At 43.0% G+C, this 12,691-nt stretch overlaps 1 protein-coding gene across 5 annotated transcripts in view; it reads right to left on the bottom strand.

Annotated features, from left to right (window-relative positions):
• The window catches only part of TMEM245 (transmembrane protein 245), a 95,539-nt gene that overhangs the window by 55,574 nt on the left and 27,274 nt on the right, over positions 1-12,691 (bottom strand). For 3 of the 5 annotated variants that reach the window (XR_013216914.1, XM_077269582.1, XM_077269583.1), the window contains exons 6-7: positions 11,316-11,485; positions 10,785-10,808 (exon numbers count right to left, since the gene is read on the bottom strand). Coding sequence is in view for 4 of the 5 variants with exons in the window: in XM_077269582.1 (XP_077125697.1) it covers positions 10,785-10,808; positions 11,316-11,485 (194 nt within the window). In the remaining variant the exon portion in view is untranslated. The remainder of the gene's footprint in view (positions 1-10,784; positions 10,809-11,315; positions 11,486-12,691) is intronic. The other 2 variants (XM_077269584.1, XM_077269585.1) reach the window with 1 other exon arrangement.

Genomic DNA, 12,691 nt, shown 5'->3' with positions numbered 1-12,691 from the left:
CTGCTTTGTTGCAATTAAGGTAGCACACAAACAAACATAATCCAAAGCAATACACAAAAGACAGGCTTCACTAAAAACACCGGCCATGCAGCAACCACAGTTAGAAGACTGGGGTAGATGTAATAGGCTGAATGTACCCAAATTCTGACTCAATTTGTGCCAAAAAACTAATGTACATGCCCAGAACTAGAGTCATCATGTGTCTTAGATCATTTCCACACCTCAATACATAGTTTTCAAGTCGGGAAAAGTGTCTAACACACTACTAGAAATGTGGGCCAAATCAATTACATGGAGTGTGTCACTGACAAGTTTGGCACACACCCTAACTGTATGGACTAGTTTTAAGCCAAGTTTCAGTTAATAACATAAATTAGGTAACATCTGAATAAATCTACCCCATTATTTCAGATAAAACTGGCGCAGAGCAGGTACTCATACCTTTAGTAATTTACATTTTAAAAAGGCACATCAAATTTTTTTATTCTATTAATATATTGCAATCATCGTATTATACAGCACTGTGTACTTAGAATTGGTCGTTTTGCCCTCCTACCCAGCTGATTCTTCTCTTTTTCCATTAGGTCTATAACATCACGTGATTAAATTGACCAGCTTAATCCTTCTAAGTTCTATGGGGCAACAAGACGTCATTTGTCCCTGTCTAAGTCATAAGTTACTGCAAAATACTGATGGGGGGGAGGAGCGGAGTAGCTCGGTCAGGAATTAAAGAGGGAAATGATAAGAGAAGGGACAAGAGACTTCCTGTTTCTACATAGATCAGAAAAAAAGAGAAATCAGCAATTGTAAGAACACAAGTGCTATAAAATATGATATGTTAAAGGGAACCTGTCACCATAAAACTAATGCCATTAATCTATGGTACGTCCGCAATAAGCTGAACGTTGGGGGGAGAAAATTGACTTTATCCCTTTCCCCCGAAACATTCTGGTTTCAGTCACGGGGAAGGGGGGGGGGGGGTGGTTGGTTCATTCACAGCTCTGAGAATACAAATTTCACAATTTTCATTTTAATGCCCTTAAACCAGAAAGTTATGTAACACAAAATAGTTAATACATAACGTTTCTAAAATGTCTACTTTACATCAGAACAATTTTTGAAATATATATTTTTTTGTTAGGAAGTTAGAAGGGTTACAAAATGACCAGCGATTTCTCATTTTTACAACAACTTTTTTTTTTTTTTTTTTTATAGGGACCAAATCACATTTAACCCTTTCCCAACATTTGCAGAATATATACATGTCATGATTGGGAAGGACTTCCCAACCTATGCAGTATATGTATATACATCATGGTGCATGGATGATCGCCACAAGGAGTCATCCAATTGTGACCTCTGACATCTGGCTCTCAGTGCCAGAAGCTGTGCCCACACTGCTTACAGTACTTTAACCCCCTAAATGCTGCAGTCACACTATTTAGTGAGCAGGCAGAGGCAAGCCCCTCTGGCCTTGGATCTGAGATCCCGCAACATAATCGCGGTGTCCAGTTCGTTGTCATGGTAACCCGATGTCATCATGGTGACATCCAGTCATCAGCAAGTTAGTTAGATCATGAGCAGTGCATGATCTACTGTAACTAACTTGTGTCTGTAGCACTGACAGTTTATACGGTACAACAATGCTCCTGCATTGCTATACAGGGCTACGGAAAGTATTCAGACCCCTTTAAATTTTTCACTCTTTGTTTCATTGCACCCACTTGGTAAATTCAAAAAAGTTCATTTTTTTTCTCATTAATGTACACTCTGCACCCATCTTGACTCAAAAAAGCAGAAATGTAGTAATTTTTGCAAATTTATTAAAAAAGAAAAACTGAAATATCACATGGTCATAAGTATTCAGACCCTTTGCTCAGACACTCATATTTATAAGTCACATGCTGTCCATTTCCTTGTGATCTTCCTTGAGATGGTTCTACTCCTTCATTGAAGGCCAGCTGTGTTTTTAACGGATAGGACTTGACTTGGAAAGGCACACACCTGTCTATATAAGACCTCACAGCTCAAAGTGCATGTCAGACCAAATGAGAATCATGAGGTCAAAGGGACTGGCCAAGGAACTCAGAGACAGAATTGTGTCAAGGCACAGATCCGGCCAAGGTTACAAACGAATGTATGCAGTACTCAAGGTTCCTAAGAGCACAGTGGCCTCCATAATCCTTAAATGGAAGAATTTTGGGACCACCAGAAGTCTTCCAAGACCTGGCTGTCCAGCCAAACTGAGCAATTGTGGGAGAAGAGCTTTGGTAAAAGAGGTAAAGAAGAACCCCAAGATCACTGTGGCTGAGCTACAGAGATGCAGTAGGGAGATAGGAGAAAGTTCCACAAAGTAAACTATCACTGCAGCCCTCCACCAGTCAGGCCTTTATGGCAGAGTGGCCCGACGGAAGCCTCTCCTCACTGCAAGACATATGAAAGCCTGCATAGAGTTTGCTAAAAAACACATGAAGGACTCCGAGACTATGAGAAATAAGATTTTCTGATTTGATGAGACGAAGATAGACTTTTTCTGTGATAATTCTAAGCGGTATGTACTGAGAAAACCAGGCAGGCACTGCTCATCACCTGCCCAATACAATACCAACAGTGAAACATGGTGGTGGCAGCATCATGCTATGGGGGTGTTTTTCAGCTGCAGGGACAGGACGACTGGTTGCCATTGAAGGAAACATTTATGCGGCCAAGTACAGAAATATCCTGGATGAAAACCTCTTCCAGAGTACTCTGGACCTCAGACTTGGCCATAGGTTCACCTTCCAACAAGACAATGACCATAAGCACACAGCTAAAATAACAAAGGAGTGGCTTCAGAACAACTCTGTGACCATTTTTGACTGGCACAGCCAGAACCCTGACCTAAACCCAATTGAGCATCTCTAGAGAGACCTGAAAATGGCTGTCCACCAACGTTCAGCATCCACCTTAATGGAACTGGAGAGGATCTGCAAGGACGAATGGCAGTGGATCCTGAAATCCTGGTGTGAAAAACTTGTTGCATCATTCTCAAGAAGACTCATGGCTGTAGTAGTTCGAAAGTGTTCTTCTACTCAATACTGAGCAAAGGGTCTGAATACTTATGACCATGTGATATTTCAGTTTTTCTTTTTTAATAAATTTGCAAAAATTTCTACATTTCTGCTTTTTTTCAGACAAGATGGGGTGCAGAGTGTACATTAATGAGAACAAAAATGAACTTTTTTGAATTTACCAAATGGCAACAATGAATTAAAGAGTGAAAAATTTAATGGTGTCTGAATACTTTCCGTACCCACTGTACTTGTCACTAAAATGGCAGTTAGCAATTTTGACTCAGCAACATCCACTGCTACTTGTTTCCGGAAAACACCCATGAAGTCAAAATCGTCACAACACAAACTATTATAGAAAATTCTGCACTCGAGGATGCCTCCTATTATATATATAATATAATAATATATATAATATTATATATATATTTTCAAACAGCGATCCGTTCCTCCCGAATTTTGCCCTATGACTAAACAGTACTCTATAGCAAACCTGGGCAAAGTGCAGGACCGAGACAGCCATGGGGCTGAAAACCTGAGGTCCGCGGGCCGCACCGTACCTGCCCGCTCGCTGACTCCCGCAGTCAGCATTGGTGGAGGAGGGGCCTCCGGCCACTTCCTCCACCAATCAGCGTGTGAAACAGCTGACACGATGACGTCAGGTCATCACGTCAGCTGTGTACTGCCGGAGAGTCAGCGCATCGGAGACAGCAACAGAAGAAGCAGGGCGCCTGGGAATGGGACCAAGGTGAGTATGTGGTGTGTTTGTTTTTTCCATGTGTATGATTATGGGGATTCTATGGGGTGAAAATGGAGATTCTATGGGGGTGAACATGGGGATTCTATGGGGGTGAACATGGGGATTCTATGGAGGTGAACATGGGGATTCTATGGGGGTGAACATGGGGATTCTATGGGGGTGAACATGAGGATTCTATGGGGTGAACATGTGGATTCTATGGGGGTGAACAATGGGGATTCTATGGGGTTGAACATTGGGGATTATATGGGGTGAACATGGGGATTCTATGGGGGTGAACATGGGGATTCTATGAGGTGAACATGGGGATTCTATGGGGGTGAACATGAGGATTCTATGGGGTTGAACATTGGGGATTCTATTTGGGTGAACATGGGGATTTTATGGGGGTGATATGGGGTGAACATGAGGATTCTATGGGGTGAACATGGGGATTCTATGAGGTGAACATGGGGATTCTATGGGGGTGAACATGAGGATGCTATGGAGTGAACATGGGGATTCTATGGGGTGAACATGAGGATTCTATGGGGTTGAACATTGGGGATTCTATGGGGGTGAACATGGGGATTTTATGGGGGTGAACATGGGGATTTTATGGGGGTGAATATGGGGATTTTATGGGGGTGAATATGGGGATTCTATGGGGTGAACATGGGGATTCTATGGGGAGTCTATGGGGGTGAACATGGGGATGCTATGGGGGTGAACATGAGGATTTTATGGGGTCAACATGGGGATTCTATGGGGTGAATATGGGGATTCTATGGAGGTGAACATGTGGATTCTATGCGTTGACATGCAGCATATGGGGAAGCTATGGGGGTGTCATGATGCACATGGGGAGGCTATGGGGGTGTCATGCTGCACATGGGGAGGCTAAGGGGATGTCATGCTGCACATGGGGAGGCTATGGGGGTGTCATGCTGCACACGGGGAGGCTATGGGGGTGTCATGCTGCACATGGGGAGGCTATGGGGATATGCTGCACATGAGGAGGCTATGGGTGTCTCATGCTGCACATGGTGAGGCTATGTGAAGGCTGTATACTGTCATACAATATATGGCATGGGAAGGCTGTGTGGGGCTCAATCAGTGTATGGGGAAGATATGGGGGCCTCATGCAGTATGTGGAGAGACTGTGGGGCTCATGCTGTATATAAGGCTGTGTGGGGCTCATGCAGTTTATGGGGAGGATGTGTGGGGCCTCATGCAGTATATGGGGAAACTGGGGCTCATGCTGTACATAGGGAGGCTGTGTGGGGCTCATGCTGTACATGGGGAGGCTGTGTGGGGCTCATGCTGTACATGGGGAGGCTGTGTGGGGCTCATGCTGTACATGGGGAGGCTGTGTGGGGCTCATGCTGTATATAGGGAGGCTGTGTGGGGCTCATGCCGTATATAGGGAGGCTGTGTGGGGATCATTGCGTGTATAGGGAGGCTGTGTGGGGCTCATGCCGTAAATAGGGAGGCTGTGTGGGGCTCATGCCGTATACAGGGAGGCTGTGTGGGGCTCATGCCGTGTATAGGGAGGCTGTGACGGGCTCATGCCACATATGTAGTAGGCTGTGTGAGGCTCATGCTGTATATAAGGGGCTGTAGGGAGGTTCAAAGCTATATAGGGGAGTGTCAGCATGCTGAATTATGCTCAATATTAAGTGATACAATTAATATTAATTAATATTGAGTAGAATTAATTTCAAGCTATTAGTTCGGCCCTCCACAACAGTCATGGTCTCATGTGGCCCCTCGGGAAAATTAATTGCCCACCCCTGCTCTACAGCCACATATGGATTTCTACATTCAGCAGAAATTGCGGGACACATTTTTATACAATTTTTACCAATTTCCTAGTGTGGAGCTAAAACAATGTTTTGGTGGTAAAAATTTAATTATCTGTTTCTTCATTGCCCAATGGTATAACATTCTGTGACCCAACTGTGGTGTCAATATGATCACTACATCCCTAGATGAATACATTGAGAGGTGTAGTTTGTAAAATGGGTGGTTCTGCTATTCTGGCACCTCACAGCCTCTGCCAGTGTGATATGGCACCCTCAGAACAGTCGAGCAAAATGTGGACTGCAATATGGCACTTCTTCTCTTTTGAGCTTTTTACACTGTGCCTCAAAAGTAGATTTCAACCACATATGGGGTATCAGCATACTCAGGAGAAATTACACAGCAAAGTTTGGGGTCCATTTTCTCCTGCTATCCTTGTGAAAATTAAAACAGGGGATAAATAATATTTTTGTGGGAAAAATGTATTTTCATGGCTCAATGTTATATACTTATGTAAAGCACCTGGTCGTCTCAAGGTGCTCAACACACATCTAGATAAGTTCCCTGAGGGGTCTAGTTTCGTAAATAATATGACTTGTGGGGGTTTCCACTAAAAGTTTTGTCACAAAAAGTTAATTGTTCATTTTTTCCTTCCGTGTTCCATTAACTCCGGTGAAGTGGTAATAAACTTTTTGAATGTGGTTTTTGAGCACCTTGAGGGGTGCAGTTTTTAGAATGATGTAACTTTTGGGTATTTTCTGTCATTTAGGCCCCTCAATGTCACTTCACATCTGGTGTGGTCCCTAAAAAATGGTAAGTTGTAAAACTGGTTGAAAAAATTAGAAATCGCTGGTCAACTTTCAAACCTTATAACTTCCTAACTAAAAATATTATGTTTTCAAAATTTGTACTGATGTAATAACTATCCGATTTAAGGGCATAAAAATTAAATTTTCCCCAAATTTCCGTTTTTTTCACAAATAAACGCAAGTCATATCGAAGAAATTTTACCTCTATACCACTATCATGAAGAACAATATGTCATGAAAAAAACAATCTCAGAATCAGCGGGATCCGTTGAAGCGTTCTAGAGTTATTACCACATAAAGTGACACTGGTCAGAATTGCAAAATTTAATCAGGTCATGTAGGTGCAAACAGCCTTGGGAGGTAAATGGATTAAAGCAAGGTGGAAGAAAAAAGAAAACATAAAATGTTCCCATAAAAATGTTGCTTTAACCCCAAATTTTACATTTTCACAAGGGAAACAGTAGAAAATGGACTGTATAATTTGTTGACTAATTTCTCCTGAATATGCCGATACCCCATATGTGGTGGAAATCTACTGTTTGGACACACAGTAGATCTAGGAAGAGAAGGAGAACCATATACCCTTTGGAGCTCAAAATGGGATGGAACAGATAGGGGACGGTCACATTTGTAGAGCCCCTGGTGTGCCTAAACTGTAGAAATCCCCCACAAGTGACCTTATTTTGGAAACTACACCCCTCAAAGAATGTATCTAGAGGTGCGGTGAGCACCTCGAAACCACAGGTGCTTCGCAGAATTTGGTAACGCTGAGCCATGAAAACAGAAAAATACATTTTTCCCACAAAATTGTTGCATTAGCCCCAAATGTTTCATTTTCACAAGGGAAACAGGAGAAATTAGACTATAAAATTCGTTGTGCAATTTCTCCTGAGTACACCAATACCCCCTTAAGGCTATGTGCACACGTTGCGGATTAGGCTTAGGAATTTCTGGTGCGGATTCTGCCTCTCCTGGCAGAAAACGCACCGGCGGTTTTTTGTGCGGTTCCGCAGCGTTTTTTTGTGCGTTTTTGCTGCGGTTTTCTTGCGGATTTGCTGCGGTTTTTAACCCTGCGGTTTTCTATAATGGAGTGGGTACAAAAACGCTGCAGATTCACAAAAAAGAAGTGACATGCTACTTCTTTTAAACCGCAGTGTTTCCGCAGCGGATTTTCCGCAAAGTGTGCACAGCATTTTTTTTTTCTCATTGATATACATTGTACTGTAAATCATTTGCGGATCTGCAGCGTTTCTGCACTGCAAAAAACGCTGCGGATCCGCAGAGAATCCGCAACGTGTGCACATACCCTAAGTGGTGGGAAACAACGGTTTGGACACACTTACCCACTGCCTGAATATTTGCTGCAGTGCTGTTGGCCAGAGATCACTGCTGCAAACAATAACATACACTAGGAGCAGCAGTGGAGACTTAGGGTACCGTCTCACAGTGGCACTTTGGTCGCTACGACGGCACGATCCGTGACGTTCCAGCGATATACATACGATCTCGCTGTGTCTGACACGCTACTGCGATCAGGGACCCCGCTGAGAATCGTATGTCGTAGCAGATCGTTTGAAACTTTCTTTCGTCGCTGGATCACCCGCTGTCATCGCTGGATCGGTGTGTGTGACACCGATCCAGCGATGTGTTCGCTTATAACCAGGGTAAACATCGGGTTACTAAGCGCAGGGCTGCGCTTAGTAACCCGATGTTTACCCTGGTTACCATTGTAAATGTAAATAAAAAACACTACATACTCACCTTCTGATGTCTGTCAAGTCCCTCGCCGTCAGCTTCCCGCACTGACTGTGAGCGCCGGCCGTAAAGTAAAAGCAGAACACAGCGGTGACGTCACCGCTGTGCTTTACGGCCGGCACTGACATAGTCAGTGCGGGAAGCTGACGGTGAAGGACGTGGCAGACACCGGAATGTGAGTATGTAGTGTTTTTGGGTTTTTTACATTTACAATGGTAACCAGGGTAAACATCGGGTTACTAAGCGCGGCCCTGCGCTTAGTAACCCGATGTTTACCCTGGTTACCCGGGGACTTCGGCATCGTTGGTCGCTGGAGAGCTGTCTGTGTGACAGCTCTCCAGCGACCACACAACGACTTACCAACGATCACGGCCAGGTCGTATCGCTGGTCGTGATCGTTGGTAAATCGTTTAGTGTAACGGTACCCTTAGAGCTGTAACCGGAGAGGGGAGATAGAAGATTAGTTTGTTTTACTTCAAACAAACTGGAAGTACAATGAAGAAAGGGAATTCCAAAACCTGAAAACCCCTTTATGTGAATATACAAGGACACAGTGGAAAGACTTCAGTGGCACAGGGCTGGTGAAGTGTGAAGGCAGCCTTAGGCCATGTGCCCACGCTGCGGATTCCGCTGCGGAATTTTCCGCAGCGGATTTGATAAATCTGCAGTGCAAAACCGCTGCGGTTTTTACTGCGGATTTATCGCGGTCTCTAGTGCGGTTTCCTCTGCGGGTTTTCAATTGCAGATTTCTATTAGAGCAGGTGTAAACCCGCAGCGGAATCCGCACAAACAATTGACATGCTGCGGAATGTAAAGCGCTGCGTTTCCGCACGTTTTTTCCGCAGCATGTGCACTGCGGATTTCGTTTCCCATAGGTTTACATTGTACTGTAAACTTATGGGAAACCGCTGCGGAAACGCTGCGGTTCGCAGCGAAATCCGCAGCGTGTGCACATACCCTAAAAGGGAGTCCATCACCCCAGAATGCAATTTAAATGGGCTATACTTGGTTGTTGGGCAGGTAATCCCTGTAACAACACTACTATCACTGTACTTGTCACTGTAAAACTTTTAATTTATTAGCAAAGGAGGAGGATTCGGTGCAATTTTAGTGTGGCCAAGAGTTTGATGCAGCATAATGAATCCTCACTTGCATATTGAGGCCCTTCATCCACCTCTTATTGAAAGTGCACGCTTCCCAGACTCAGCACTGCCTGAATGCTGCCAGCTTGTGCGTCTTCTCCCGGTTTCTTTTCTTCTTATGCTGCTCCCTGCACTTCCGAGTATCAGTGCAGTCAGCAGCATCAGGAGACAGGGAAAATGCACAAGGCCACACACCTCCAGTAGGCACTCTGGGAAGCGAGCACTGTCAATCAGAAACGGAGGAAGTGCCCCGATATGTAAATCAAGAGGAATAACTTCGCACCACACTCTTGGTCATGCCAAGGGTGCACCGAAGCCTACTTTGCTTTAGAATTGAATGTTATTTTCTCGTGCACTGTACAAGAACCAAGTACAGTGCAAGTATGATTGTTATTGGAGCTAAATCCTCTAAAACACCATATAGCCCAATGAAAATGCATTTTGGGGCATAACAAACTCCCTTTAAGGTGGCCATATATATTAGATGACTAAACAACCATTTGCAGAATGATCATCTGGTAAACTATCAAAAAGAGATGATGACTGTCCTCAGCCTGTCTGTTGAAAAAATTCAACAGATTAACAATTTTTGGGGTTGAAATCGATATTTAGCAACTTTAATGTGTATGGCCACCTTTATAACTGATGCATAGCAAAGCAATGCTTGTGTCAATTCTGTACAAAATGACAGCTACTGCACATGTACTAAAAGGAGCAAATTGCGTTACATTAATGTTACGGCATGGAATGAACGTTTGTAAAGCTTATACCTGGCCATACAGTATTGATTTCAGAGACCGTTTTAATTTCATTTATGAATTGACTGTGAAGGATGTCTTGAAAAATAATGTCAAAGGGTAAAATGACAAATCACTGTCCATCGCTGCCGTGATCTCGGACTTACTATGGCCTCCAATTTAGGAGATTTGTTGTTCCATCATGAATATAACTTTTCAACTTTTTGCACCAGAGAAAGGCCAAGTCCAATATGGCAGATCAACCTCTCAATAGATAGCTGCCAAAGATTTGTATCAATCACACATCAAATTGTGTATTGCAGCACAGTGGCTCAGTAGTTAGCACTGTTGATTTGCAGCGCTGAGGTCCTGGCTTCCATTCCCATGAAGGACAACATCTGCAAGGAGTTGGTTATGTTCTCCCCATGTTTGCATGGGTTTCTTCCCACACTCCAAAGAAATATTGATAGGGAATTTAGATTGTGAGCCTCAGTTGGGACCGTGATGACAATATCTATAAAATACTCTAAAATATGATGCAGCTGTATGAGTAAAATACACAAATGTCACAAAATGGTCAGCAAAATTTGATCAAAAGTAGCACTTTTTCTGCAATCCAAAATCTCTAGTGTTTGGCCATCCTAATACATATACACAGCCACTTCTTGATGTGTGTGAGCACTTTGTGTTAAACACATGGACATGAGCTTATTTCAGAAGACAAACAGTTCAATAAGCTGTTGCTTTACCTGCTCATTAAGCCAATGCCACATCTTTATGTGGGCAAGAAAGTGCATTGGGAAAAGGAGGCAAGGAGAAAATAGGAGGAAAATGAAGACAGCAGAACATTAGTGAATAATGTGCAAATACAATGCGGTAAAAACAAAAGGGCACACAAGTAACAGCGGACAAATACATAGCAAGAGAGAGCTATATATTACTATGACAACACTAATCAAAGCTTACATTGATGGCAATAACAGAGATCGTGCAACATGGTAAAACCTCCAAAATCCATGTAAACGTAGCACTTATATACAAATTATATACAAATGTTGTATTTGCAGAATGAGTTCCATACATAGAGTATAATTTAATTTTTCAAAAAGCATTAACACTAATCAAATTTTCGTGGCACTTAAATATGAAATAAAAACAACATTAGACTAGGAACATAAGTAAGAATTAATATATGCTAATATATGATGTAGCTAAATAAAAACTACATTTTGAATGCTGTATGTCAGTCATGTGCACTGAACAAAACAAGAGGCACTTACCTTACTGTCAACTTTCAGAACAAATTTTCCCAGTCCTCGAATTGGTCTGGGTGCCAAAGCTTCTTTACGTTCCCTCACAAACTCTTCAATCACTTCCCACCAGCAGCCAAAACGATTCCCCAAAAAACCAATGATTCCAAAGTGGATCACCAGCTTTTTAACTGCAAAAACTAATACAAAAAGGAAATACAACCTTAGTTCCCTTTAGCAGAGTTTTTACATAACATTTGTTCTGCTATTCTGAAACTTGCTTACAATGGGTTTTGACCACGTCACAACATATGATGTGTATATGGCATATGTCATGTTTCCCCTTTAATGCAGGCTCCTGTGCTGAGCCCACATCTTTTCCGGCACATGACAGCTGTTAACATGTTAAATGCTGCTGTCAATCTCTGACAGTGGCATTTAACATGATCGTGCCGGAAGTGATTCACCAACTCCGCTCATCAGCGCCCCATGATTGGCGCGGTTGGCATGACAACCGGGGGTCTGTAGGAGACCCCAATGGTGGTCATTGTTGATCTGCTATGAGTGCAGCACTGTGGCCGGCGTTTATAGCAGATGAGCATTTCTGCTGGAGCCCTGCTATGTGTTTAACAAACGATCAGAACATCTCAGCTTCAAGTCTCCTAAGGAGACTGATGAAGCAAGTAAAAAGTGTAAAACATGTTTTTAAAAGAAATTTAAAAAGTTCAAATTACCCTTCTGCCCGATTAAAAAAAAAACAATAAAAAAAATACACATTTGTTCAGAAATGCCTATGAAATGCAGAGCAAAGTACTGCACTGCCCGGCGCCCGCGCACTGCAGTTCTTTGCTCTGCCCTCAACAGGGCAGATAAAGTACGCGTACGCAGGCGCCGCGGCAGGAAACAAAGAAGAGGACGTCATCGTATGAAGATGGGAGGTGCCGGATACAGACCGCGACGCCCATAGGATCGGACCGCAGCGGGACCGCCACTGGGTGAGTATAATCTAACCTGTTTTTCTTATCCTTCAGGTTACATCCGTGGCTTATCTACAGCATTACAGAATGCTGTAGATAAGCCCCTGATGCAAGTGGCCTAAGCTTATGGGCAAATTTTGGGGTGACAGATTCCCTTTAAATTCTTTCTTTGATGGATTTCAAGATACATTCATTGGAAGATACGTTTTACCACAGAGTAAAAATCTGATATTCTCTCTCCTATCGTTCTTGCAAATCGAAAGATATAAGAAGCACCATAGAGATCTTTATAACATCCAAAATTCCAAAATATTTAAAACATCACACTAGTGAGGAAACAAAAAAAAAAAGCAACATTTCGGCCAAATGGCCTTCTCAAGCATAAAATACAGTATTTTGTATTTAGTCACTTGAGTCTTCAGTATTCCA

Source organism: Ranitomeya variabilis, chromosome 6 (genome assembly GCF_051348905.1).
Source record: "Ranitomeya variabilis isolate aRanVar5 chromosome 6, aRanVar5.hap1, whole genome shotgun sequence".
NCBI classification, from domain to species: domain Eukaryota; kingdom Metazoa; phylum Chordata; class Amphibia; order Anura; family Dendrobatidae; genus Ranitomeya; species Ranitomeya variabilis.
Note: the sequence above shows the minus strand (reverse complement) of the source record. Positions and strands in the feature narration are given on the sequence as shown.